The sequence below is a fragment of the Apiospora marii genome (assembly GCF_038362585.1).
Source record: "Apiospora marii strain CBS 49790 chromosome Unknown utg000002l_segment0_segment0, whole genome shotgun sequence".
NCBI lineage: Eukaryota > Fungi > Ascomycota > Sordariomycetes > Amphisphaeriales > Apiosporaceae > Apiospora > Apiospora marii.
Window position 1 is genome coordinate 1,778,556 of NW_027117373.1, and position 27,506 is coordinate 1,806,061.

The following is a 27,506-nucleotide window of genomic DNA, read 5'->3' on the forward strand; positions in this document are numbered from 1 at the left end:
CAACCAACAGCAGACCAGCACAGGCGCTAGTTGTTTAAGGTTAGTGCGGTCAAGCTGTCCATCAGTCTGGTGTCACCATTATTCTGGTAAGTACTCCGTACCAAGTAAGCAAGGAGCAACAACAGCCTTGCCGTTGCAGCAGTCCAGTCGCGCCTTCCCTTCCGAAAACAGAGCATTGAGTTGGAGCTCAGTCAACCTTCAAAGGAATTTCTCATCTCTTTGGACTTTTGGCGACTGGCCATTTCCTTCGCATCCACCACCTTTCAGTCGGCCAACCTCGATCTAGCCGCTTGTTCTGGTCGGCAGGTTTTACGCGACTGCCATTCCTTTCACCTAGTTCTTTTCTTTTTGTTCTCGCGTGTTCCGACTCTCCGCCAGGGATAGCAAACCTTTCTGTTTGCACTGCTGCGTGGGGCCTGCAACCCTTCCATCGCGACAAACCATTCTGCATCACACTTACCCAACGTTGTTTTCCGATCCGTCCTTGTTCCCATCGACTGCCCATGACACCAAGTTCAGCCGCTCGACATCGATAAGATGGCCGCCGCCGACGTCGATATCGGCTACCTGGCGGCCCATCTGGGCACGCCAGAGGACACTCTGATCTCACTCACCACCAATCCGACCGCCGATCTCGTCAACGCTGTCCTGGCTGCTGTGATGACAAAGGCCCACGAATACGATGGCATGTACTCGCAGAAGCTGCAGCTGGAAGTGGAACTTGAGACGAATGTTCGAGGTGCCGAAGCTCAGCGCGATCGCAGCAACGAAACCGCCAAAAAAGCGCTCAAGGATGTCGAGGAGATCCGCGAGAAATTGAAGCAGGAAGGTAAGCTACAACGCAAACACATGGCCAAGCCAGCAGCATATCCGCAATTGCGCTTCTGCAACCTGTCGAAATCCCACTTCACCGCCGACCCGAAACTAACGGTATATTTACAGAAACGACCCGGCAGAGCCTGGAGAACGAACTTCACTCTGTGAAATCATCGAGCAGTACTTCGGCCGCCGAAGTCGAGACCTTGCGCGCCCGCATAAGCTCCCTGGAGCTTTCAAACCGTGATACTCTTGCCATCATCGAGACGAAGAACAAGGCAAACGACAGTCTTTCGCAAGAGCTCCAGGCGCAGCACCAGAAGAACCTGAAGCTTGCGCAGGAGCTTGCGACCTTGCAACAATCCATCCAGTCAGCTCAGGCTGCTGCTACTACCGTGAAATTCCGAGAGCAGTCCCTTCAACAGCAGCTGGCAATGGCGCAAAGCAGTGCCGATTTCTACGAGAACGAGACAAAGAAGAAGCAGGAAGAGGCGCTGAAGTACCGAAAGGAGAAGGGCGCACGGTTGAGCGAACTCCAGAACAAGGTCAACGATCTGACTGGCGACCTTGAAGCCAAGACACGCACCGAGCAGCAACTCCGCAAACAACTCGAACAGGCTCAGAACAAGACCGAAGAGGTTCTTTCCACATTGCAGCGTGAGAGAGAATCGTTTGCGCGCAAAGAGCAGGCTTACAACCAAGATCTTGAGTCTCAGAACCGACTTGTGCAGATGAAAGAGGAGCTCTTCCAGAGCCAGAAGAAGCGACTGTTGGAGGTGGAGTCGAGAGTTGACATGGTCAAGAAGGAGGGTGAAGATGCCGTTCGAAACGCCCATGCCCAGTTGGCACAGGCTCAGCAGAACTACGACCAAGCTACCTCGGAGATGGAAAGCCTGCAGGCTGAGGTTGCGCGTCTCCAAGAGTCTGTGCAAGAAGCTACCTCTCCTGCGCCTCCCGGCTCGGCACCCCAAACCCCTCGGCCCATGAACGGTTCCGTATACGGACGTCCCAGTTCGCCGTTTGGAACACCGGGTTCCGTTAGAAAATCCACGACTTCGGCCACACAAGCAATCTCCGAGAACGCCACCTTGAGAAACCAACTTTCAAGTGTACGATTCGAGAACCAAAAGCTTCGCGAGGAGATCGACGACATGATGAGCCAATTGGAAGCCAAGATTCCCGAGATAGATGAACTGTCCTCCGAGAACGTTCGTCTGCAGAAGGAGATCCAAAATATGTCTCACCTCTCCGACGAAAGCTTCAAGGAGCGAGACGTTGCGAAGAAGGCGGCCAAGAAAGCCGAGGTTGCCCTGTCTAATGCCCAAGTTGAGGGAAACATCATTCGCAGCCAACTGAGGGACCTGAGTGCCCAATTGCAAATGATGATCTTCAACTTGGAGCATCGCGACCAGGAATTGACACTCGAAGAAACTCTGCAACTCCAACGTCTTGCCCGAGCCGACGGCTTCACCAACGAGGAAATGTCCGATGTTGATACTCTGGTCACCGAGCGCTTGGTTGTGTTCCGTGACGTGAAGGACCTGCAAGAGAAGAACCAGGAGCTCCTCAAGATTATTCATCAGCTGTCTGAAGAGATGAAGAACGACGCGGAGGCCTCAGAAAAGCAACAAGCCATCGAGGACCGCAACGAGAATGTCCGATTGAAGGAACAGATCAAGGAGTTTGAAGACCGTCTCAGGACTTTCGCTGCCAGAACTAAGAGCATCATGTCGGAGCGAGACATGTTCCGTCGTATGGTGGAGGAGCGAGTATCAGCCGAGGAGATGTCGTCTGCCCTGGGTAGAGACAGCAACGTGCTGGCAAGCATCGAACAGAACTCTGTCGCTGGCGAAGATACCTCCGACTACACGACTCTGCTCAGAGACCTTCAACAAAACTTTGACGCTTATCGCACTGAGCAGAAAATTGACCGAGAAACATTGAACAAACAGCTCAGCGAACTTTCTGCCACCAAGAATTCCCTGCAGCTTGAAATTGCCAAGACCCAAAGTCAGCTTTCTCTCTCCCAGGAGCGATTCAGCATCCTACAAGGCAACTTCGAATCCGCCCAGAGTGAGAACAAGGAGTTGCAGAAGAGGCTCGAGGCACAAAGTGAGTCCGCCGCCAAGCAGGATAAACGGACACAGGAAGCTATAGAGGAGTTGGTTGGGCTCAAGGGTCAACTGGAAAGCACTCGCAGCGAGGCTGCGAACCTTCGAATGGAGAAGAACTGGTACCAAGGCACGAAAGAGCGACTGGAAAAGGAGAACGAATCCCTCAGCGAGGAGAAGTCACGTCTCAATGGTCTACTTGCGACACACGAGAACCTCAGGAATGAGCGCGACATCAGCGAGGCGGAGCTCAAGCGTCGCTCCCAATTTGAGATTGAAGCTCTGCAGACCGAACTTAGCTCTCTCAGGAAGAAATTGAGCGACGAACAAGAGGAGAACAAGAAGCTGCAGCAACGCAAAGAGTACGACACGCAGCAACTTCAGAAGCGCATCGATGAGCTTTCAACCAACCTTAGCAAGATCCGCGAAGAACTCGTTGCCACCAAGACGACGAAGGACAACCTTCAACTGCGCAATGACGAGTTGACGATCCAGCTGAACAGCGCCGCCGAGAAAGCCGAGCGACTTCAACCCCTCTCCACCCCCAGACCAGGTACTGCCGCTGCCGGTACGGACCAGACAGGTGGACTGGATGCAGACGAGCGTATCCAGGAGCTTATTCACGAGGCTGCTGACTTGAAACGCGACCTTGAGTTAACGAAATCACAGCTGGAGAATGCCAGAATCCAAAATGAGGAATACAAGGAACTCACTGAAGCCGTCGAGGAGGATCTGCGCACTATAACGACCAGCCAGGACGAATATGCTGCAAGCATGGATGCACAGCTGGCCGCGAAGGATGGATCGATCAAGGAGCTCCAGCAACGCATAGAAGAGATCACCGCCGAACTTGCTAGATCCAACGGCGAGTTATCTACTCTCCGCGATTCGCAGAATGAAGTGGCGCAACGCTTCCAGGACGAAAAAGCCATTTTGGATGAAGAGATCAAGCGCCTTAAGGACCAGGAGGCCAACTACAGCGAGACTGCCCGTTACCACCAAGAGGACTTGCGAACACAGGCAGAGATTGCCAGTAACGCACAGCACGCTTATGAGAACGAAGTTACCAAGCATGGAGAGACAGCGAAGTCTCTGTCTACAACCCGCGAGCAATACAACCAGCTGAAGACGCAGGTAGCTACGTTGCGAGCCGAAGCAGAGTCGGCTCGCGCTACTCTTCTGCAGAATGAGAGCGCTTGGGATGATGGTCGTAAGAGGATGGAACGAGAGCTTTCTGAGCTGCGGAGTAGGCATGATGGAGCGGATGCGCAGAACAAGTTATTGCATCAACAACTCGACAGCGTTACGTCTCAAGTTGCGGCATTACAACAAAACCGTGCAGCACTTGGCGATTCGCTGGAGGCCATTGAAGCACAGCCATCTTCATCCTCTGAAGCTCAACTACGCGAGCTTGCTAGCTATCTTCGCCGTGAGAAGGATATTTTGGAGGTCCAGTACGATCTCAAACTGAGCGAGGCCAAGCGTTTGCAAGAACAACTGGACTACACCCAGTCGCAACTTGACGAGGCTCGACTGAAGCTCGAGCAAGAGCGACACAGCAATTCCGATAGCCAACGCGCGTCCATGTCCCACAAGGATCTCATGAACAAACTGGAAGAGCTGAATGTCTACCGGGAGAGCAACGCTGTCCTGAGGGAGCAGGCCCGCAAGGCCGAGGAACAGCTCACAACGAAGACGACAATGATCGCGGAACTGGAATCCAAGATTCAACCTCTGGAAGCGACAATCGAGGAATTGCAAAGCCAACAGTCATTCAAGGAAGCCGAGATCAAGCAACTGCACGAAGACCGGGATCGCTGGCAGAAGCGAACCGAGGATATCTTGGCTAAGCATGGGCGCACTGATCCCGCCGAAGTCGAGGAACTTAAGCAATCCGTCACCGCTTTGGAAACAGAAAAGACTGCGCTGCAAGAAGCCGAGTCCAAACTCCAGGAGAGAGTGCAGGAGCTTGAGAAGGAAGTCGGGGAGAGCGAAACCAAGCTCAGCAACAGGCTGGCACAGCAGAAGGAGAACTTCGCAAGCCAGTTCAAGCAGAGGCTAAACCAGGCGAGGCAGGAGAAGGCCACCATCGAGTCCGAACGAGATAATCTTCAGAACCAGCTCCAGGACGCCCACTCTCAGCTGTCATCGACACGGGAAGAGCTGGAATCCGAGAAAAAAGAGCGCCTAGCTGCCGCAGAGCAGATCAAGAGCTTCCAGGCCCAGGTTCAGTCACTACAAGAAGAAGCATCACGAAGCAAGGACCCGGCACCACCAGCTGCTAACGATGCACCCGCGGCCGCGGAAGAGGGTGTTGCTGCAAGCACCGAAAACACTGCGGAGCTCGAGAGACAACTCGCTGAAGCCAGATCCGAACTTGAGAACGTCAGCACTCAAAAGGCTTCCATCGAGCAAGAACTTGAGGCCGTCCGCAGTCAGCTGGAGGCTACTATTTCCGAGAGAGACCAGGCACTGGCTCAAGCGCAAGCTGGTACATCTGATACTGATGTAAATATGGAGAACGGCGGTACTCCTGCCCCCTTGTCCGATGCTGAGCGACAGGCACTCGAAAAGAAGATCGAGGAAGCAGAAGCGAAGGCAGCTGAGCTCGAAGCCAAGGCTCGCGAACTGGAAGAGAACGAGCAGGCCCGACTTCATCAGCGAAGTGAGAAGATGAAGACCCAACTGAACGCCAAGCTGAAGGAGAAGGCTGCTCAAATGGACGAAGAAAGGGAGCAGTTCAAGCAGGAGAAGGACAAGCTACAGGAGCAGTTCAAGCTGCAATTGGAGCAGGAGAGAAAGATATGGGAGGTTGAGCAGGGTTCGGCTCCAGCTGACACCAAACCACCTGCCACACCATCGAAAGCACCCGTCCCAAGCACTCCCAGCGGAACGCCTGCGATACCCGCCAATCTCGAGAACGAGGCGGAGGTTAGGGACTTCATCGCCAAGAACCCAACAGTGAAATCCATCTTGGCGAACAACATCAAGTCGAAGATCGCCCAGGAGACTAAGAAGCTTAAGGAGGAATGCGAACAGATGCATGTGCCAAAGGCCGACGTTGACGCTAAGATTGTTCAGGCCAGGGAACAAGCACAGAAGCTGGCGCAGTCCAAAACCACTTTGCAACTGAACATGGCTGACAACAAGGTGCGAGCTGCCACCGCCAAGCTCTCTGTGGTGGAAACGGCCGCCAAGGAGACACCTCAACGCCCCGTCGTCGAGGTTTGGGATCTTGCCAAGGTTGCAAAGGCACCGCCACCAGCGCCCAAGCCGGCGGCACCGGGCGCTGCAGCGCCTGCTGCATCATCGTTGCCTTCGGCACCAAAGGCTCCATCCGGTAAGTCAAGAGCTCCACCCAGAATTGACTTGATTCTTACTAACACAAATATAGCACCCGAATCAGCCCCTAACGGCGCACCATCTCAGGCAGCTAAGCCTGCTGCTGGTTCATCGTTGCCCAAGCTTGCCCCGGCTTCGGCCCCAGCTCCGGCGCCTACCAATCCTTTCGCGCCTAACGCTAGCACTGGGCCGCCATCTTCGCTGCCGCAGCCTCCACCTGCACAGCCGAAATCGAACATTCCCGCGCCCGGCGTTCAGACGAGGAGCGGGCTCCGACAGCCAAGCGGTCCCTACCAAGCACCTCGGGGCGGTGCTGCTAGAGGTGGTCGCGGTGGAAACCGTGGTGGGTTGCAAGGCAGAGCGAGCTTGAATGCTGCTGCCGGCGATTTCCGGCCCGGCGACAAGAGACCTCGTGGAGAATCTGACGCCGCCGGTGCTGGCGCCAAGAGGCAGAGGGGCGGTGGACCTGCCGGTCAATAGAGCTCCCGGCCTGGTGACCACTCCAATACCGACTTGCATGCTCATAGGCTGAGACGGTTTTCGAGGGGCGAATAGGTCGGACTGGCTTTGGAGGGAGAAAACGAGATGTATACACATTATGTACTATGACGGTTGACAAGAAGAAAACTTCACGGGTTGATTTCGTTGTTTCTGTTGAAAAATGAGAAGGCGGTCAAGTGTGGTTCAGAACAGCAAGCAGACACATAAGTCTGTCTTGTGCGATATGGAGTTCAGGTTGCTATTTGCTGACATACAGCGCACGCTGCGGTGGAAGTGTTGACATAAATAAAAGGTTCCTTTGTTGTATACATAGCATAGTCTAATTAGTCCCTGAATTGCTCACGAGGGTCCTTGTACGCATCTCTTGCTCGACGTGCTACCGCATCCCCCTTGTCCTAGTATTGTAGCAGAACCGTCTTCGTCTTGCTACTGCTGGTCAGCAGTGCCTTGGTGTTCTCAGCAGCTTCCGCCATGCCGCTACTCGTCGCCGTGTCGCCCCCTACCGGCACATGCTCAAACCCGTGATAGAGCGCCGCCAGAAACGATCCCTTCCACAGTGGGGCCTTGTTGGATGTCGCGATCACGGCCAGCAGGAACGCCAGCCCGAGGGCTTGTACCGCGATCGGCAGGGCTAGCCAGGCCCAGCGAACGACTACTACGGTCTCGTAGGTGTAGGTCATCCCGGTGGCCGCCTCGGTTGTCTTGGTGATGTAGATTTGGTTCAGGGCGGCGGCCGTGGACTCCATGACGCGGGAGAGGGAACGTGCTCCTACACGCTTCAGGATGTCTGAGGTCGATGTCACTCCGTAAAGGGGCGGTCCAGAAAAGTACGGTACAACACTCGAGTATGCCGGCCCCTTAATACTTCCGGTCGAGTTTCTTTTGGCACTGTAAATAATGTAGTCATCACCACTCAGCCTCACGGCGATTTCTTGTGCCAGCAGCCAACGAGTGTTGGTGCAGAATGCCATGGTGGAAGAATCTGAGAGGAAAGTGACGTTGCCATTAGTGACCCGGGAAGGTCCCGCCGAGACCAAATGGTCCTTATTATTCGGGGTCCAACACCAGGTCTCGTTGCTGCCTAGTTCTTGTGTTGCGGTTTCGTCTTGGTAAAATCTACCATAGTCTGACGTAAGGCTCTCCATAGATAGATTCCCTTGGATCATTGACACGTTATATGTCTTTTTGCATAGTGTCAAAACGGCCTGTTCAAGTGATTCCAGGACGAATGACCCTTTCATAATAGAGGGGATGCTGAATTGTGCGTAAGCCATGGACAAGAATGGGCTTGGAATATCCATGAACGTTTCCTGCTCGAATTTATTGTCAAAGACCCTGACGGGAGCTAGCGTCCTGATCGAACTTGAAGCAATGTACATATCCGGGTTAACATCTCTATCGTAGGGGTTAACATCTGTATCGTAGGACAACGTATATGTGAGAGGCTTCAATGTCCCCGGGAGAGAGATATTGCAGTACCGATACGCGCCGGAATGTGCCTCGTACTCCAATTTGAAATACTCATATGCACCGTCCTCTGGTTCGAACAACACGGGACAGTCTGATTTCAAATCAGCGACCTTCTCGGACTTGACACACCATTCAAGGGTCTCCACTAAGGGCCACGTGCAATTTCCCGTGAGACACTGGGCGCGCCTCGTATAAACGGACGCGTCGTTCCAGATAGCGCTGAGACTGGCGTCAGTGGTATCCTGATAAGCCTCGCTGGTGTGGAAGTAGAAGGACGGAAACGTCATGATGGGGAAGCTAGCGTCCGCTGAAGGCGAGGGTGCGCTGGGTTCCGATGACAGGTCAATGACCTGCTGCACGAACGGGGCGACGGCCAAGTTCAGCAAGGTTACCAATGCGCCCAATGTTGCCAGCGATCGCACCGTTCCGGCAAGAAGGATGCTTAAAGAACCTAACGGTCCACGGCTCGCTTCGTCCAGCAATTCGAAGTGGTGCAGAGGCCGTCGCTGGGCCCGGAACCAGTTCCATTTAACCTGGCCGATGGCGGCGGAGACGGCGTACATCGTCAGGGAGCTCGAGACGGTCGAGAGGGTGGAGATGACGGCGTTCAGGCTCACACCGCCCGGCAGGTCTGGTACTCGGTGGTTGCTAGCACATGAGCTGTGAGTGACTTCCTCGTACTTAAAAGGGAGTGAGTGGGTGAGAGCAACGAGATACAGCTACTTACTTAAAGGCATTCAGAATAACACAGATGGAAACCGTGCATGCGACCGATGTTGCCATGGCCAATATCTCTGTGATCCAAGTATCCCGAGACCAACGCCTGAAGATCTTCGATTCCTTCTTCGGCGGTACTCTATGCTCATGGGCCGGACTCCCTGTAGAGCTTGCAATAGTACTCGCACTGCTGTCTCCCGCGGCACCAACTAAATAAAGAGGGTGTAGTCCATTCATGTCTCTGTAGTGGCATGAGCGTAGCCCAATCGAGCTGGATGAATGGATATTCTTTGATTGCTGGGTCATGGCTGACGAGACCTTTAAGTAGGATTTGACTTCACGACTTATACAGACTGAGACACAGGGTTTTCCATCTGGCCGTGGCGAGAAACCAGGTTTTTGTAACCCCATGGGGATTGGTCTTACCAAGGTTCGTTTCGACGGATGGGGGCAACGAAATCGGCCCAGGGCCACGCTGAAACTGTATAACCCATCCAAATGCATGCCGCCGAAGCCACCCCCAAATTGAGGGGTCGTTACGAGCGTCTAAGAACGATTCTGGGAATCAGCAGCCAAAGAAAGAGACCGACTCTCAAACTAATTATACTATATACGATATGTGTACCAATCAGACCATCGAAACTGGCCGGGCTCCCTCAGGGGCTGCGCCGGTGAGCCTCGCTAAGCGCTTCAGGATAGCAAGGCACGTCAGCCCTGCTGTCTGAGTGGGATACTCCCTGCATTCGCTGGGCTTCATCATAGTCTATTTACTATGGACACTGATAGCAGATGCATTCAAATACTCCTTCCCTTTCGTTGACACACCGACATCTGCTCAGTTCAGAACATTATCATTACAATCAATCTCTATTATATGTAGTCTATCCCATTTTATATACCTTTTCAAATCATGTTTTGCCTTCCTTGAAAAATCCAATATGCGACCCTGGCTTCCTCCATTTAGCTTACCTTCCTACTACTAACGTACCCGTAATTGAAACACCTGCTTTGCAAAGCCATGGAAGCGGTGTGGGCAAGGCTCGTTGGGACAGTAGTGATCTACTTCGAGCAGCTCGACATGTGGGCAAGGGCAGTAGTGGTCGTCCCAGCGGCCGTCGTCCCGACGGCCGACATCGTGTTCGCAGGGGCAGTAGTGCTCCATCAAGAACTCTTCTTGCCAAGAAGGCCGATCGTTGAAAGGATGGGGCTGGGGCTGGCCGGCCTCGCTGCTGCGGTGTTTAATCTCCTTCCAAAGCTCGAACGTACGTTCGTCGCCATGCAGATGTACTTCCTATCCCTCGCATCCAGATACCCCGTTGGCGCGCCTATAGCATCGGCAGTCACGTAGATGTGCCCGTGCACAACGACGTGAGTCGAGCTGGTGCCGAAGGAGACGGTGATGTGGTTGTCCTTTCTGACCAACTTCCACCCGAGGAAGTTGCCGCTCTCGTCGAAGACTGGTATTCTTCTACCGTACTCATCGTACGCGTAACCATAGTTATGAACGGGAAACCTGATCCAGGCGTGAGTGGCACCCACCTTGACCGCGGTTCTCTGGACGATGTCCTCTATTGCGCCCTTCGCGGCGAAGCCCCCCTTAGGTAAACCACACAGCCATATCGCCGCAGGATCGGCCAGCTGTCCTGCCCCGACTTGCACAACCTTTTCCTGGGGATGCTTCCTGAGCGGCCCGCCAGGGGGGAAGGGCATCCCGATATTCCACCTGTTGTCCGATACAGTAGCGTCTTGAGCCATAGTAGCTAGTGCTTGGTATATTTTAAAAGAAATTTGTATAAGTGAATGTCTTGGGGTTTAGTTGGAGTATTGTCTTGTTTAATCTTCGATGTCTATACCGAACCATATTGCATCTAAGACAGGGCTGGTCACACCCAATATTATAGGCCATGGTTACTATGATTATGGGGGTAGGCCTTTGTCTATTCATTACAATAGAGATTATTGTGTCTTTGCTTATTTCGCTTTTATACGTTAGATAGAGGCTAGAACCGCGGCCGCAAGTTTTGTCGCGTATGAACAAAGGCCAAGGCATCTCAATGGTGAAGAGGGTTGACTGATAGGAAGCGCAGTGTATCACGTAGCCAACAGTGAAATCCATTGACCAAAATTTGGATAGCCAGCCTCTCGAACGGATGCGGACAAAGGAGCGGGGTTTCAGGGCAAAGGCATGCTCTTTGTTCTCTTTATCGCCAGTACAGGCCTAGAGTCCGGTGCCTAGAGAAATGGCTCGGTGGCTTTTGCACTTGCGATTACAACAACATCGAAAAAGGTGTTGCGTTGACCGTGCCCAAACGAAACGTGCTATAATTCGTCAACGATATAACCTCCCAACTTGACAACACCCCCGCTGACGTATTCTTCCATGACTCCACTGGACCTTCTCTGAGGCCAACCCGCGAAAGATGGATCGCCGCCATTCTTCAACGTCGGGGAGGAACAGGAGACGATGCCGCAGTCGTCATAGAAGTAATAGCCGCCGCCGGAGCAGGAGCCGAGGTGGCAGTCCTCGCGACCATGGACACCACATCTACAGTTACCGACTTGATCCTTTCCGGTATGATAGAGACCGAGACGAGAGACAGTCGACTGCCAGGCGCCGATCCAGAACAAGTCGGGACCAAGAGCGGAGAGAGAATATTCGCAGATGTGACTGCTGCCGAAGCTTCTGGTATGACTATTTCCGGCGTCACTTCAGGAGATCCGACGACACAAGGGACCGTGGTGAAGAAAGACGTCGCGCAGGTCGGAGCCGAAGCCCAGAGTCCGGCAGGAATCCGTCACCGCGCCACTCTGAAGTTGACAGCGAAAAAATGCTGTACCGAGAGCTTCCTGAAGATGAGCTGAAGGAACACGAGGACAAGGAGCGATACAGGCCCGGTGGGTTCCATCCCATCATGCCTGGCGACAGACTTGGCCATGAAGGCAGGTACAAGGTTGTGGACAAACTTGGCTGGGGCTACGGGTCAACCGTATGGTTGTGCAGAGACTCGGACTCTCATTTCTGGCGGGCAGTCAAAGTGCTGCAAGCCAAGGATTCCAACGAAGAGAACCAAGAGCTCAAGATATTCAAGCTGCTGGAGGATATCGACCGCGAGGAGCTGGAGCGCAACCACATCGAATTACCAGAATGCTACTTCTGGCAGGACGGGCCAAACGGGAAACACCTCTGCTTTGTGTCGAAGCTCGTGGCAGCAATGGATTCGAGCCCTCCATCGGGCTATGGGCTGCATAGCCCTACCATGCTGATCGATCTTTGCTTTCAGCTGACTTCGGCCGTGAAATACTTACATGAAAAGGGCATTTGCCATGGAGATATCAGAATCCAGAATATCGGCCTGCGCCTAGATGGCTCCGTTGAGAGACTAAGTCAGCGTGAGCTGCAACAGCAGATTGGGTTACCTGCGAGATCATCTGAAGTTGAAACACTTTCCGGCCTGCCTGCTCGTCCCCACGCCCCTAACGCATTGTTTCAAAGTAGCTCCATTATGCACTTGGACTCGAAGTACAGAACTGGGAAGCTCGTCTTGATAGACTTTGGCTTATCCTACGAGACGGCAAACCTGCCTCCTGAGCAGATGTCCTACCGATCCAACGCAGCCCCTGAGCTACTTCTCAAGCGTTCCCCCAAAGGGCCAGCCACCGATCTTTGGGCTCTCGCCTGCGTCTTCGTACGGATGCGAACGCCGTACGCACTGGTCTCGGAATTCGACACGTGGGTGCGTGTCCTACAGGAAATGGAGTGGCGCTGGGGGCCGTTGCCGCAGGCGTACAAGAGCGACGTGTCGGCGAAGATGGAGGCGTTCGACGAGTTCTTTGTCGATAAGGAGCGCGAAGCGCTTTGGAAACCAGGAGACCCTTTATCGATACCCCTGTCTTTCGAAGCTTACCAGCGGGCCAAGGATGGCGGCTCCAACAAGGCAACATCGATACAATATTTCCTCAACATGGCAGAACAGAATTTCAAATATCAACTCACAGAGAAACTGATACCTCGAGAGTTCGTATTCTATGACGGGACTAGCGATGGGTTTAGTTCGGATGAGGATGAGGATGACAGCTCAGCCAAACATAAGAAGCCGAAGGTCTCCACATCTCCCCTTGACTCGGTATGCGGGAAATCCCCAAAGCGCTGTGGTACTACGGGACTGTCTGAGCCCCATGGTGGTGAGACTGTCACTCCGAGTGCTACAGGGACTGCCGTGAATGGATCCTGCAACGACAAAACCGGCAAAGTACAGAGCTTGAGAGCGGATATCCAACGCGCCATCGACAAAGGGCGACCTTACAAGAGGGGCGAGTTTCCCGATCCAGCCAACCCGTGCATTTGTGACTGGGATGACGCCCGGGACGGACGTGTTATCCGCATCTCTGAGTCCTGCACGGCGGAGCAGCATTGGTACGGCGACCCTAACCGAGTAGTCGTTTGGCAGATGGACAAGAACGAACAGAAAGTGTTCGGGAACTTGCTCGAAGGCATCTTCAAGTACGAACCCGAGGAGCGTCTGATCACAGAGCAGGTCCTCAACCACCGTTGGTTCAAGCAGAGAAGAGAGGCACTCAGGGGATAGCGATCTTCCACGGAAGCATGGTTTGTTTCTGACCCTCTTAAGGAGGAGAGGGAAAGGACTTGATACGATCATGTCATTTTTGGCGGCGTAAACTATTACCTATTAATACCCAGCCAGAAGTAATGGTAAACCGAACAGGTCAGAATACTCGAATATATCGTAAAAGTTGCGCCTGTGAGCCAAGTACAGCTGGGTAGTAATATTAAACAAGGAATGAAATCTGACTGGGTGTGATCAGAGAGACGAGCCCTATCATGACGAGGAAATTTTGTCTCATAATGATTACCAATGCCATATAATGAACGTAAACTGCCACGAATTGGTATGCATAATGTATGTAGTGATCATATGATTTCAACGGTTGGTGATGAGGTTGCAGTATCGCATAACCGATTACAAAGCAGTGCATTGCCAAGGCTGTTGGTTATTTGTCCTCGCCCAACTACCAACTACACGGAATCATACGTACGGCATATAGACTCAAAGTTTGCGTGGTTTTGAGTTGGCTTTGATGTTGGTTGTGGAGAAACGTACAAGACGGCACATATTTATATCGCCCATGGCCCACAGAGATTGGAGGCTAAACCCTCTCCTGTGCTTTATATCTAGACAAATAAGTATCTCGACACTATAACGGGGTTAAGGAAGCGAAATACCTCAAGTCTCGACCCAAATACAACAACACTCTAGAACTCCTTCGCGAACATGAAGCTCTCACTCTTGACCATTGCCGCCGCCTTATTCGCCACGGCCTATACCGCGGCGATCCCTACTTCCCCCATGCTCGACCAAGTCGCAAGAGTAAGCGAACCATAACTCTCACTGCCGCAATTCTCTTCACTACCACATGAGACCTATAAGGCTCCTTCTAACTGTACTAATCGTTTATATTAGGATGTTTGCATCAACGAAGGTGATCGCTGTGGTCCGAACGCCAACTGCTGCGTCGAGGGACACGAATGCATTGGCTGGCGCAGGACAGGATTCGGGAAATGCGCTGCGCCATGATAGAGCTTACTCGATTCACTCTTTCAAAAGAGAATTCGCTACTGCCGAAGCTGCCTGCTATCTGATGCAGACGGAGTGCGCTGCTACACTGTTCGTTGGATATCAGCCACTTTCGTGTTTGGCATATTCGACGTTGCACAGCTTAGCCCCCCTGAGTTATAAACATTATTTTTGTACCAATAAAGCATGAAAATCCCAGAACCATAAAATAACCAGAGAATTTCGAAGTGATCAATCCAGTCAGTCACCACCCGAAAGCTGCTATAGTAAATGTGTACACCCTCAACAGCGTTCCGTCATTTCTCCGGCAAAACGGGAGATTCTTCCTGTATCTGACAACCTAGAGTATCACTCTTCCGCCATCGCCTAACATGCGGTTTCTCTTTTCGTTCTGTTTCAGGGGCATGTGGTAGAACGCCAGTATTCCTCTCTTCGATGCCTGCTTCACGACACCCTACCAGTGGTTGCTCGGGTTCCTGCTTCACCGACAAATGACCACCTTCATTCTCCTCTTCATCCACCTCACATATCTTGATTGTCGTATTTGTATCCTTCTTGTGTTCTGTCCGATATGAGCAACGCCGTTGCCCTACCCCCCGATCTGCCTCCACACACTCCTTGGTCACTGACTCCGTCTCCTCTCCCACGACGAGTGAACGATCATCCCACTCTTCCTTCTCCTTGGCTCCTTCTTGGTTCATTTCGAACTTAACGGCCACTGTATCACAGTTCTCTTCCACTTCATATACACTACTCTCCGCCTTTTCCTCCTTGGCAGAGGTGGTACACTCTGTTTCATCGGCAACCACCTGGTGAGCCGCCTTACCGGCCAACAAGACAGCATGATGCGCCAAAACATCCTGAGAAGTCACCAGCTTGCCGCCGTGGAACGCATTTTCCATATATTGCCGCCATTCCGGCTTCAGATGTGCATCCAAACCATATGGATTGGCTTCCTTCATGACGCTCACCCAGCGGCCTAACACCTCAATGGCTTCTTCGCCGCTTATTTCGAACCACTCTTGGTGTCGCGTACCTTTACATTTGGCAGCCTTGCATGGCCTCTCTTTACGCCACTCTTTGATCAGCTCATAGTGCGTAAGAGTCTCAACCCGTTGCGCATGCGGGACATTGTCCACACGGAACAAGAGCCTCGGTTTATAACCACACTTGGCCCAGGAGGCAAGGCGGTCGTAAACCTTGCGTGCAGTCCAGCCAATCTTGACATAGCCGGGCGAAGAAGGCCGCTCAAAAATGTACAAAGAGCCCGTTTCGTCGTCTCGTCTTCTCAGGTCTTCGAGCATCTTGTGAGAGACAGTATCCCTACGGCCGGGCTCTCTCAAGCGCGGGCGAAATTCCGGCTCTGGAGGACGGGGTTTTGGCTCAATCAATGAGCTATTAATGGGCAATCCAGATCGTTGGAGAATTTCGCTTGTCCATTTTCCGACCAGCTGTATGAGGATGTTGTCGTCCTCAATGCGGTCGCGGTGCCGTGCTTCGCCCGAGTCATTGCAACAGATACAGCATATGTATCTCCCAATCAGATCAGATTCGTGTATCTTGCTAGGGGAACTGAGAATTTCCCGACGAAGTTCCGCGGCAAGCTTGGCGTTGTTGACCTCCAACGGGCATCTAGTTCCTTTCTTGGTGAAATAAATGCAAGTGAAGCCTTGCGACGAGGGGTCGTACTGATCGAAAGGGCCAAACCATGTGACATCTTGAGCGGAAATCATGTTGTATGAGCTATATGTAAAGAATACGCATCCCGATGAGCAGAATTTGAGTCGCGATTTGATGGTCTGGCAAAACTTGATTGACAGTAAGGAAGTCCCTACTGAACGACATGAGGGTTGGGCAGCAACTTGTTCTGCTGTGTCACCACCCATAAGCATTCAGCCCCCAAATGCGCCTTCTAGCAGGTGCTTACGACTGGTCTAGCACAAGCATAAGTTTCCATTGAGAGAAGCGTGCCTCACTTCATCTGAAGTATTCCGTTGAGAACCTTGATTGGTCCTGGAAGTTTGGGGTAGGTAGCATCACAGGATCTTGGAGTACGATATGATGGATGAAGGTCTGGCAAGACGCTCTCAAGACCCAAGGGGAATATAAGATGCACGATGTCATTCTAGAAATACTTCAATCTTGGCATGACTACAAGAAAGGGGACAGGTAAGGTTCTGAGTGCTAGAAGAATAGGGTATATGATTATGATGCAATGAATACCATTTAAGTCTACATCTTATTGCGGAAAGGGGGAAGTGCGCGACAGGAGTCTCCAGCCTCCAATGGGAACTTTCACTACCTGCACTGATGTAACGTTGGAAAAATAAACAATGTTGTTAATTAGACAATATTCCCACCAAATTCCTGATCGCAATTCCAATACTAGATGTAAACTCTATCATATACAGCTTGCACTTTGCCAGTCACCCGTTGGTGTGTTCTCCTCCAACTTTCTAACCCCAAGAGCTCACAAGCTGTCAGTTGTGGTTGAAAAGCCATGGAAGAAGTAAGCCAAAAGGATATCACGTGGAAAGAGGCGTCGGCGACAGAAAAGACTGCGACGAAGACTGTGTCCCCGTCGACGTAAAACCAGAACCCCACGCCACCCCCTTCCCCTTGCCCTTCGGCTCCGCTGCCACCGACGACGAAGCCGCCGCCAGAAACGGCAGTTCCCGCGGTTTCCCCCACACGTTGCAGGGCAGAAAGCGCCAGGCGCCCGCATGCGCCGGCGACAGCCGGTCGGCAATGGCGTGCACCGCGAGCACGGGCAGGCGGGGCCAGTCGTTGCCGCCCTCGAACGTGGTGTCGCGCAGCCGCACCAGCATGGGCAGCACGGAGGGGCGGTCGGGGGCCGCGCCCGCCTCGGCCTCGAGCGCCCGCCACGCGTTCAGGAGGCCTACGGCGCGGCGCTCGGCGGCCGGGGTACCGGGTTCCCCGCACAGGGGCTCCATGCTGATCGCTTTCACGATCTGTGCGAAGGCATGGGCGTGCAGACCCGGCGCGAGGTCATCGAGGAGCCCCAGCAGCACGGCCGGGTCGTACGTCTGCGGCTGCGGCTGCGTCTCGGCGGCATAGTGGATCAGGGCCTCGAGGACGGGCAGGAAGGACAGGTCTTCTTCCTGGGACTGTGACGGCGAAGACGTGGCGAGAACGCCGGGCTGGCCCAGAATGGCCTCGTACTTGGGGTACACGCGGGAGTACAGGGCTTTGTGATGCTGGGCAATCCAGCAGCCCAGGCAGTGCGTGAGGAAGAGAAAGTCGGACACATCTTGGGCCGCTGTCACGAAGGGGGCTTGGAGGAAGATAGAGTTGATGCCGCGAAGCATGGCATTGTAGGTGTGGGTTGTCTCATTGGCGATATGGATGGCAGGGTGGGCCGCATTGTGAGTCTTGCCGGGAGTTTCGAAGAGGGGCCACGGCTCATCTGCCCAAGGGCCGCGAGCAATGGAAACCTGACTCGTAGCCGAAGACAAGGTGGAAGATGGTGATCGAGGCGAGAGACAGCTAGATGAGCCGGAAGCCGAACCGGATTCAGATCTTGACGGGGCCATTGTCAAGGGAGAAGCTGTCGTGGTTGTAGGGACAAGAGACAATGGAAGAATCGAGTAAACACCATGTCGATCAATCGATGAAAAGGATGCAGGCCCTTATTAAAAGAAACTGCACCTCTCGAGTTCCCGCCCTCTCCAGGGAACCCGATTAGTTCCTTTTCCTTTTCAGCATCAGGCTACTAGAGGCATGCATGACAGCCCATGTTCGTTCCCACGCGAGTTCCGCCTGGGCGCAGCAGCGTGGGTTGCAATCATGGCGGAAAAGAGGCTGACTGCATGCCGTCTCGGCGAGTATTGCTGCATCGAAAAGCCTCGACTCCTGGCCGGTCAGAGATTGTGGTGGTAGGTAGGATTAGGCTGGGCGAGACGAGCTTACCGAGATGCAACCTAGGCCAAGTTAAGCATTGTCGTGCTAGGGTCTGGTTGAGCACACCCACCCAGCTACACGCAGTGAGGAGACAATATTCTTGGCGGCTGAAGACTGGCTTGTCTATCGGCGAGCCATGGAGGAAGAGAAAAAAAAAAAAAAAAAAGCTATCATGCCCATGCTTTTTACACATGGTGATGGCCATATGCACGGAACAGGAGAAGCTAGCAGGTAGAGTTGACGATGATTGGGGGGGACTAGCGGCGGGATCGACGGAAGGTGCCTAGCCCTAGAGTGCCCCAATCCTCCTGCCTCCGGGCCCTTTACGGCGCTAAAGCATCGCTTAGCAGCATTTAGTTAGGGCGCTCAAGGGTCAAATGCACCTCGACAATTACTTAGCCGACCGGAGAATCATGGTTCAACTTCCCTTACCTACTACTTGACCGGCGCCGGGAGTTGGCAACGGTTGATATTCAGAAAAGAGAAACGAAAGCGCCACATGCAAGGAGGTGGTCCACTGTTCTCCCGTTTAGAAATGGAAGCAGCAGGAGAAGAAACAAAGGATCGCATTCTGTGGCCAGTTGCCAGCTGAGCTCTATCAATTTTGCAGGGATTCATGCATGAGCATTGGCGAATCAGCAAGCACCCAATCCGTAAATAGAACTTGAAGCCTAGACCTCTCAACTCGCGACAGCGCATGTATTGGTTCTTGCATCTGCCAACCCCGTTATCGCATCCACTCCAGCGGCGGCCCATTCTCGTCAGCATGCTGTACGATCGTCTATCCTCGGCGTGCGTCTTGAAACGGAAGGTCGCGAAAACATGAAAAAGAAAAAAAGAAAAAAAGAAAAGGGCCGCGAACAGCATCCATATCGGACAATGAGAACCCCATTTAGCTGGCCCAGTGAGATTGATAGTAATCGCAAGTCAATTTACTTCTCTTTATTTATGTACGTATCTCCTCGATTTGGCCAGGTGCTGAATATGTGCGACGTCGTTCGTCATTCAAAACCGACGACACAAGACCTACCTACCTCCCGGAACACCCAAAGTAGGCTTCGTTCGTTATCTTTCGACCCAATTACCGCGATACCCTTACCTCTTTTACCTTTTGACCTCGATTTGAAAGGACTTCAAATGCGGCGGACTACTATGTTACTTACCTCAGCAATACGCCACGACACCCTCGTTCCCTAAGGCGCCGGGGTGGCGGCCCACTCGAGCTCTCCCCGGACAAACTCCTCGTGATTCCGCACATGTTCCGCAGCGGCGGCCATGCGATCCATCCGGGCAAAGCCGCCCGGCGCGAGCCCGTGCTCCTGAACATCGGCGACCGCGCGGGGCGTCCTCCTCACGGAGCACGTATAGCTGCGCCAAGCGGTCGAGCATCCACCCCGTCCATTTGATGCACTTACCGGGATCCGCATCCCGCCGGTAGACGGGCTGCCAGTTGTGACCGACGCTGACCTCTGTGAGCTCGCGCCACTGAAGCTGTTCCGGCGGTCCAGGTACCTGCTGCTGTTGTCCGTCCATCGCCGCCATCGACAGCCCCAGGATCTGGTCTCTGACCTGCGCCCACTGGTTCCAGATTAGTTCCTGGAAGCGGAGCTGGGCATGCCGGTGCTCCAAGACGAACCAAAGGCATTCCTCGGGCTCGGGCAGGTCGTCGCCTCCTGCACCCGCCTCATCGCAACGCTCCACGACGATGCGGCAAACGCAGCAACTATGATAGATACAGAGACCCGGCTTCCCCGGCTCTGTATTGCCGTCGTTTTCGTCGTCAACGCCAGCGTCTATGTGAATACCCAGGTGGTTCAAGGAATATCCGATATCCACATCGCACGTATGCGTCGTAGTCCGCCATGGGTGCGCGTACGAGAGGGTGTCCTCGTCGCCGTCAACATCCAGCACGACCGGCGTGCGCACATCGTGGTGCATGTAGTGCTGATAAGTCTTGCGGCACATCCTGGGCGGTCGTTCGTCGGGCCGCAAGATTCTGTGTGTCCTGAAATCGCTCGTCTGCGCAGAAACTAAGAAACCAGGGGTAGTCAAATGCCCAGAGTACTATAGTATAGTTTATACAGGGTATGCTTACTATAGTGCTGTTGAGCTTCGCCGTTCCTAGGTAAGCGATGCAAATCGACAGCAGTAGCTTCGTAGTCTCTGGTTTCTCGAATGAATCTGGGTATCAAACCTCCAGATTCGGCCGCCGAGTCCAGCAGCTATATACGGACCCTCTGGATAGTAGCCTCGCCTCGACCGAGACAGGATCATTGATAGCTGTCTCAGAATATATACAACCCATCCGAGCTGTCTCTCCGCTGTTGAACAACCGTCATTGAGGCCTGTCTCATATATATATACGCACTTGAAAAGGGGGCCAGGACTCGTCAAACAACGGGCATTGACAGCTGTCTCGGAAGCTATAGATTCTCACCCCTGGTAGCGAACAATGCAGCTCAAACGGTTGTGTTCTTTGTTGCCGTGCCTTCTCAACTCAATGTCCAGATGAACCGTTCGCCTTGCCCCAGACCAATAAACAAACGGGCATTGTTACCCCTTTGTTATCGCTGGGTTGCTATTCTGAGACATAAGTGCCTTGTTCTACATCCCAGGCGAAAGGGTTGGCTCCTGGACGAGGCGCTTGTTCCCCGCCTGCCACTGCCGACACTATCTGATACCGTTAGATGTAGCAGCAAACTCAGACTTCAGATCACCTGGGTGTTAGCGGCCGAGGTAGGCGTTGCTAAGACCTGAATTGGCTGTTGCCCCTATTTCTATACATATACCGTCTATAATAAGGATACTGTACTTTACCCGGGGCACCGAACGAAACCAAGTTAATCAATGCGCACAAGAGACCTCTTTGACTTGGCGTTTAAGGTGAGAGGTTCGCTAAGCCCTTCGTAATAGTATTGATGCTTCTACAACTTTGTCATACCGTTTGACACAAAGGGGGCTGCCGTGTAGTCATTAGACAAGACCAACTACTAAGCAAGGCGTGTGTATTTGGAGGGTACGTTTTGATAATGTATTTGCGCTCTACCATGACTATATGATATGCATGGTGTATGTAGAGCAACGTACGTGCCATATTATGTAATTCAGTAAGTTCATATCTTCAGCTCCCACCGTGGTATCAAATGGTAAATATTGACCTGAAAACAAGACACCCCACCCAATCACCAGTTAACAAGGTGAGCCGTGTGAGGCCATGATGTAAATGCAAGGTATATCCAGCTGATAGCTCCTTAAACGCCAAAAAGACGACATTAGTTTCCGTCTAAGTCGATCATGCTATTCAAATCAAGATGATGGTATCATATAAGCCCGTTCAAACCATTGGGATAGCTGGGCCATGATCCCATCCGGTGGGACTCAAGCGAATCTCTCGCAGCCAGTTATTGGACTGGTAATAGCACCGAGCCATGTCTGTTGATGACGACAGCCACACATGGTCGGGGTTGGCATTCGACGACCCGGCCGACTCCGTTACGCCGACCTGCTCCGTCAAGCAGGCAATGTCGCTGCCATCGTCGGCAATGTCCAGATATGTGATGTTCCAGCTGTTGGTCTCTACTTGCGACGCAACAAAAAAGGCGTGGGACTGGTCTTGGTAGAGCACATAGGTGTCCGTCAAGTTGCTCGCCTTTCTGGAGGAAGTCATGACGCTGATGGCAGACCATTCGGGGATGGCGATGGACATGTTCGCTTTCAGTGAGTTAGCGTGGAGCCTAAATGCATTGATGCAGATTGATTGATTGGCTTACCAATGGAGTTGTTGTTGATGGCTGAGTCAGCGAAATCCTTTCCACCGAACAAGTGCTGGTCCAGGTAGCCAGAGCTGTTTCGGTAGAAAAGACCAGTGGGATACGGGCTGCGGTACTGGCGGATGGCCGGTATCAGGCCCAGGCTGGAGCCGAATGAGCCGTTCACGCCCAAACTCTGGTTGCTGTAGGTGTCACCATTCCACGTGAACTTGCGGAAGTTCGAATCGGAATCCTGAGTCACGAGGTATGGCCAATACGCAGTCAAGGCTGATGCGGGATCGACCTTGACAGGCTGGTGGCCAATGCCGTCCTCTCGAGGCGAGGTATCGTCCTCGGATAGATACACGCCTTCCAAGATGGACGATTCATTTAGATAGTAAAGTTGAAAGTGTGGCTGCGGATAGTTGTCAGCAAATAGGGATCAATCACTGAGATTGGTTGGGACGAACGATCGGCAGGAGAGGAGCGAGGGCTGATGGGCGAAAAGAGAATGCGCAATCGGGTGGCGATTTGGGGTTGCACTCACATATGACAAGTCAATGGCGGCCGTGAGGGGCGTGTTGTTCCTGGCGGAAATGCTCCCAAAAGTCACGGGGGGTTGCCAAGTGGCCTCGGTGTTCTCGTAGGCAGACATGCGAATCTTACCATCGCCGCCCTGATAGAACAGGCGAATGTTGAAACCGTCGCCAGGAATGCGCCGACCAGTGACGGCCAGGCGCGACCCCTTCAGCAGCAGCCGGGCTGTGTCATTTCCGGCATTGCCCTGATTCGCACCGTCACGACGGGCCTTGACGCCCAGGACGGCGCCGACGATGATACCAGCGGCGACGATCAGCCCCACAACACTAATGATGAGGATGTTGCCCCTGCGGCTGGTCCTGGACTTTGATAGAAGAGGGTTGGGCGACTTCTCCTTCTGGCTGTCGCCATCCAGCATGCCGTGAGCATAAAGATCATCGGGCTGAGATTGTTGCGGGACCAGCCGTGGTTGGGATGTGGCTGCATCATCGTGCCCCTGGAGGTGCCCGCGGTCCTGGTTTTCTTCCGAGCTTTGGGACACGACTTCCGATAGGTGCTTCTGTTTGTCAACAGGGCTGGTGGTGCGGTCGGAAGCCATAATTGCTGCAGTGGCACTCCCTCATGAGACCCATTCACCAAAAAGAAACCTCGCCGGCTTTTGCCCTGCAGCGAGTAGTAGGCGCGGGGGGTGGCAGGATTAGATTAAATATATGAGGCGGGTTCTTGTTCTCATCGATATCGGGATATCAACTCGACGCTGGGGGGTTTGGGACATTTGATGAGATCAGCAGAGCAGATAGCCGGGCATTTGAAGGGCAGGAACAGTTGGCCCAATTGAAGGTTTTGACGGGGCGGCACGGACCAGGTTCAGGCGAGCGTGTGTGGGATTTCTGCGAAGTGGAAGGTTCAATGTTAGAGAAAGTGGAGGGGCAACGCCCAGGAAAAGACGGACAAGACGGCGCAAGACGGCTAGTCGGCACAACCTCCTCCAAGCAAAAAACAGTGGCCAAGGGGGGGTTGAGGGAGGGGGACGGTTATGCGGGCGCGCCTAGGTCATGATAAAGAATTAGGTGTCGCGCTGGCAAGGCAAAAAGGCTGGCACTGGCTAGACCGGAAAACTAGGTACTGTAGCTAGTGCAGTAAATACAGCACAGCAAGCAGTGCAGGCAAGCGCAATGCGGAAGGGGGCAGAAGATAGGTAATTACCAGCAAAAGACCTGTACTGACTGGCTGGCGCTATGGGGAGGATGCACTAGAAGTGGAAGTGGTTACTGGCGGGAAGGGGGAAGGGTCCTTTTCCCAATTTCACGGACAGGCAGCCGGCCTTCTCAATTGATTTGATCCTTCTCCTATTTTCCCACTGTACTTGTGCGGTGAGTCTCACTGAGGGAAACAAGCAAATGGATGGAGAGAAACGTCCAATCGCCGATCTTTTTGCGTACCGTTTTCTACCTACGGAACACGTGCAAATGATGAGGTTTATCGCCGAAAAACCATGCCATGATTCAATTCCAGCCGCTTGCCGCCATGCGACTCGACTCGATGCGGTGCATGGTGTGCGAGGTACTTGTAGCTTTGGACGGGATGCAGGTGACACAAAACGTTTACATAGCTTATGCCCAATTGACGCGTCATACCTTAGGTAATTATCACTTATCCGTGGTGATATGAGGTGGTAGCAGCGTGCCGGTTAGCCATGCCCGGCTGCTGGGAAAGCACTGGAGACCAAGAGAGACGTGCTGGAGATGGCCCCGACAAAGAAGGAAGAAGGAAGCCTGCCCTTTTCGCGCGAGTTGCGGCGCCAGCTTGCCGTTCAATCTTCTGCCAAGACCTGTCGATCTACACCGCATGTGGGCTAGCGCGTCGTTAGGGATCGGGGACATCTAAATTGTCGACTGCCAGATGCTGCCGAAAGCCGATCCCACTGTTAGCCAGAGGCGCCACCCCAAAAGTCCATGGCAGTCCCATGGTGCGATTCGATGCATCTCATGTGCCGAACACCCTTCTTGGGCATCATGGGCCTGTTTTTTTTTTTGTGTGTGTTTTTTTCCCGCCGTATCTTGGCCTTGCCGGCCCTGCCTTACCGTCCTTTGCCTCCTGTCAATCAAGCGAGCCGGCCGAGCCAAGAACCAAGCTTCTGCACCTGCAAGGGCGGAGGAACGTCCAAAGTCGGTTTCGTCGACAAGAGTCGTGCATTGCAACATTGCACCCAGGCCCTTCCGTTTACCCAGCTCTGCCCCCGTCAACCCCCCACCTAAATGGCTGTGAACGGACAAGTGACAGATTACCCATAACCACGTTTCAGCAAATCAAGACAAGTGCCTTGCTGACCACCCCCGGACACCCGAGATCAAACATATCATATGTATATTGAGACATGCACCATCCACTCTGACTGCCATCTTTCCCGGTGCGGCAGGGGCCCGCCAGTCTTCCCGCCCGCACCCTTATGATCCGAATCCCGTGCCAAGAGCTGACAATTTTCTCCAAGCCTCCATCCATCCATCCGTCTATCCACTTGACATTCTGCCCACGAAAGACTAATTGCCTAGGCCATGGTAACCGCGACCTCATTCTTATGTTCTGCCTTTTCACCGTCATCGTCGCCCATGGATTACATGCACTGCTCTTGGCCAGCGGTGCCCGTTGTTTGCTTTGTTCACTCTGCCACATGTGGCGTAACCCCTTCCGCAGTGCACGTAAGATTGCAGTACCTTGAACGGCGCCAGCCCCTTACACTGGCCGTTCCTATTCGCAGTGCAAAGCCCGAATGCTTTGGAAAGTGACATGAGTGCGGATGCACCAACAACGATGGCGTTGAATCAAGACTCGCGGGTAATATATATGAAGGGGGGAAAGGGGCGCGTCAAAAGCACTATTCGCCCAATCCCGTCGATCCAAGCCGGCTCCCTGCGTCCACTTACTATAGCCTGCATAGCAGCCACCATATTTCGCTTCAAGTGATACCATGTTCAGCTGTCAAGTGTGCCTTGACAGGTAGCAAACAAAGCCGACATGCTCGGTGCATATAAAGCCATGGGAAGAGCAGTGATAGTCCAGAGGAGTAGATCAGTTCCAGAAGCATCGACTAGATGACTCTGCAAACCAGCTTTTTCAGAATATATATATGCACTCCCAAGTTACACCAGATCTAGTTACGCGATGATGCAAATCTTGACTCTGTGTCTGGTGGCAACTTGCGCCGCAGCCGCACCCCTGGCAGGGAGAGCCACCCGAGCCTTCAGCGTCCTCCGCTTCAACAATATGGCAGGCAAGTTCTCGACCGAGGGCCGCATGGATCCCATCATCAGCCCCGGCACCGCCTCGGCCCATTCGCACGGCGTCATGGGCGGCAGTAACTTCGGGCTGGACATCCAAGGCGACCAGCTGCTCAAGTCCACGTGCACCAACTCCATGATCAAGAACGACAAGAGCAACTACTGGGTCCCCAACATCTGGTACCAGTCGCCGCACAACGGCACGTTCAAGAAAGTGCCCCTATTCTACATGCAAGTGTATTACTTGTAAGTTCCTTGATCCACCCTCGACTTGTACGCAGAAGATAGTGAAATGTGCTGACGAATCTTTCCCAAGCTTTGATGTGACCAACGACAAGATTGAGCCCTTCCCGCCCGGGCTCAAGATCGTCAGCGGCGAAGCCGGGAAGCGCACCCCGCCGGCCACGGGCGGCCTGCAGCTCGACCCGTCCATGGGCCCCATCCAGCCGGTCCAGTTCACGTGCCCGGCGCAAGGCGACCCGGACCGGTACCCAAGAGGCTCCGATGGGACACACGGGGGCCTCCCGGACCCGGGCAACCGCGGGGCCGGCGCGGGCTTCCCCGTGATCAACTGCGACGGGTACGCGTCGCCGCTGCGGCAGGACATCCACCTGCCGTCGTGCTACGACCCGGCCGCGGGGCTCGACGACCACCGGCGCAACATGGCGTTCCCCGCGGACAACCACGGCAAGCTGGACTGCCCCGCGGGCTGGGTCCACGTCCCCCACATGTTCTTCGAGGTCTACTACGACACGCCGCGGTTCGCCGGCGACTGGACGCCCGACGGCCGGAACCAGCCCTTTGTGCTCTCGGACGGCGACCGCACCGGCTACAGTCTGCATGCCGACTTCGTGAGCGGCTGGGACCCCGACACCCTGCGGGCCATCATCGACGGCTGCGACACCGGGTCCGGCGGCATGGACACCTGTCCCACCGTACTCGGCGGCGTCAACAAGGACGACAAGTGCGTCATCGACTCGGTCGTCCCCGATCCCGCGGATGAATGGGTCAAGACGCTGCCTGGGAATAATCCCTTGCAGGGCTGGGGTGTCGGAGGCTACTAGACCTGAGAGGAAGGGTTTCCATAAGTGGTGGCTTCTGTCAGTGTGTTCGATGACAAATCGTCTGGGTGTGTATTGTTTTCGAGGCTGGGCTGTGTATATCATGGCTACTGATGCGATGTTTCCTTCCCTCCGAGACAGAAGGAAATACAATTCTTGTATATATTCTATGTACATTTCAATCCTACCATGATTCGCTCAATCCTCAATGCTCCACATGTCCATGAAGAGTACACGCAATAGCTGAAAGTTGAGTTTGACTGAGGTAAATAGGGTAGAGCTTGTCCAAAAGTATTTCAGATGCCTGAGGATTACAGGGGCTGCAGAGCTGTCGAGAGCCGATCAGGATCCTGAGGAGCAAAAGCAGGCTTCAACAAAACAAAAGAAGAAAGAGCTAGTCATAAAG

At 53.5% G+C, this 27,506-nt stretch overlaps 9 protein-coding genes across 9 annotated transcripts; 3 read left to right on the forward strand and 6 right to left on the reverse strand.

The window, feature by feature from the left end:
- Nucleotides 1–537: 537 nt before the first annotated feature.
- PG985_002240 (TPR/MLP1/MLP2-like protein) lies at nt 538–6,749 on the forward strand (the record flags this gene model as incomplete). The annotated part of the gene is made up of 3 exons (XM_066822009.1): nt 538–829; nt 943–6,267; nt 6,322–6,749. 3 exons carry the CDS (start codon nt 538–540, stop codon nt 6,747–6,749), a joined length of 6,045 nt encoding a protein of 2,014 aa, XP_066689441.1.
- Nucleotides 6,750–7,165: 416 nt separating this feature from the next.
- Nucleotides 7,166–8,803, reverse strand: PG985_002241 (uncharacterized protein; the record flags this gene model as incomplete). The annotated part of the gene is made up of 1 exon (XM_066822010.1): nt 7,166–8,803. The coding sequence occupies one exon, from the start codon at nt 8,801–8,803 to the stop codon at nt 7,166–7,168; it is 1,638 nt and encodes a 545-aa protein (XP_066689442.1).
- A 1,315-nt stretch (nt 8,804–10,118) lies between these two features.
- PG985_002242 (uncharacterized protein) lies at nt 10,119–10,712 on the reverse strand (the record flags this gene model as incomplete). The annotated part of the gene is made up of 1 exon (XM_066822011.1): nt 10,119–10,712. One exon carries the CDS (start codon nt 10,710–10,712, stop codon nt 10,119–10,121), a length of 594 nt encoding a protein of 197 aa, XP_066689443.1.
- A 1,073-nt stretch (nt 10,713–11,785) lies between these two features.
- On the forward strand, nt 11,786–13,543 carry PG985_002243 (kinase-like domain-containing protein; the record flags this gene model as incomplete). Its single annotated transcript, XM_066822012.1, has 1 exon — nt 11,786–13,543. One exon carries the CDS (start codon nt 11,786–11,788, stop codon nt 13,541–13,543), a length of 1,758 nt encoding a protein of 585 aa, XP_066689444.1.
- Nucleotides 13,544–14,847: 1,304 nt separating this feature from the next.
- Nucleotides 14,848–15,855, reverse strand: PG985_002244 (uncharacterized protein; the record flags this gene model as incomplete). The annotated part of the gene is made up of 1 exon (XM_066822013.1): nt 14,848–15,855. One exon carries the CDS (start codon nt 15,853–15,855, stop codon nt 14,848–14,850), a length of 1,008 nt encoding a protein of 335 aa, XP_066689445.1.
- A 1,221-nt stretch (nt 15,856–17,076) lies between these two features.
- PG985_002245 (uncharacterized protein) lies at nt 17,077–18,105 on the reverse strand (the record flags this gene model as incomplete). Its single annotated transcript, XM_066822014.1, has 1 exon — nt 17,077–18,105. One exon carries the CDS (start codon nt 18,103–18,105, stop codon nt 17,077–17,079), a length of 1,029 nt encoding a protein of 342 aa, XP_066689446.1.
- A 1,531-nt stretch (nt 18,106–19,636) lies between these two features.
- On the reverse strand, nt 19,637–20,437 carry PG985_002246 (uncharacterized protein; the record flags this gene model as incomplete). The annotated part of the gene is made up of 1 exon (XM_066822015.1): nt 19,637–20,437. The coding sequence occupies one exon, from the start codon at nt 20,435–20,437 to the stop codon at nt 19,637–19,639; it is 801 nt and encodes a 266-aa protein (XP_066689447.1).
- Nucleotides 20,438–21,806: 1,369 nt separating this feature from the next.
- On the reverse strand, nt 21,807–23,359 carry PG985_002247 (uncharacterized protein; the record flags this gene model as incomplete). The annotated part of the gene is made up of 3 exons (XM_066822016.1): nt 21,807–22,183; nt 22,243–22,636; nt 22,769–23,359. 3 exons carry the CDS (start codon nt 23,357–23,359, stop codon nt 21,807–21,809), a joined length of 1,362 nt encoding a protein of 453 aa, XP_066689448.1.
- Nucleotides 23,360–25,923: 2,564 nt separating this feature from the next.
- Nucleotides 25,924–27,103, forward strand: PG985_002248 (uncharacterized protein; the record flags this gene model as incomplete). Its single annotated transcript, XM_066822017.1, has 2 exons — nt 25,924–26,285; nt 26,356–27,103. 2 exons carry the CDS (start codon nt 25,924–25,926, stop codon nt 27,101–27,103), a joined length of 1,110 nt encoding a protein of 369 aa, XP_066689449.1.
- Between the last annotated feature and the right edge of the window lie 403 nt (nt 27,104–27,506).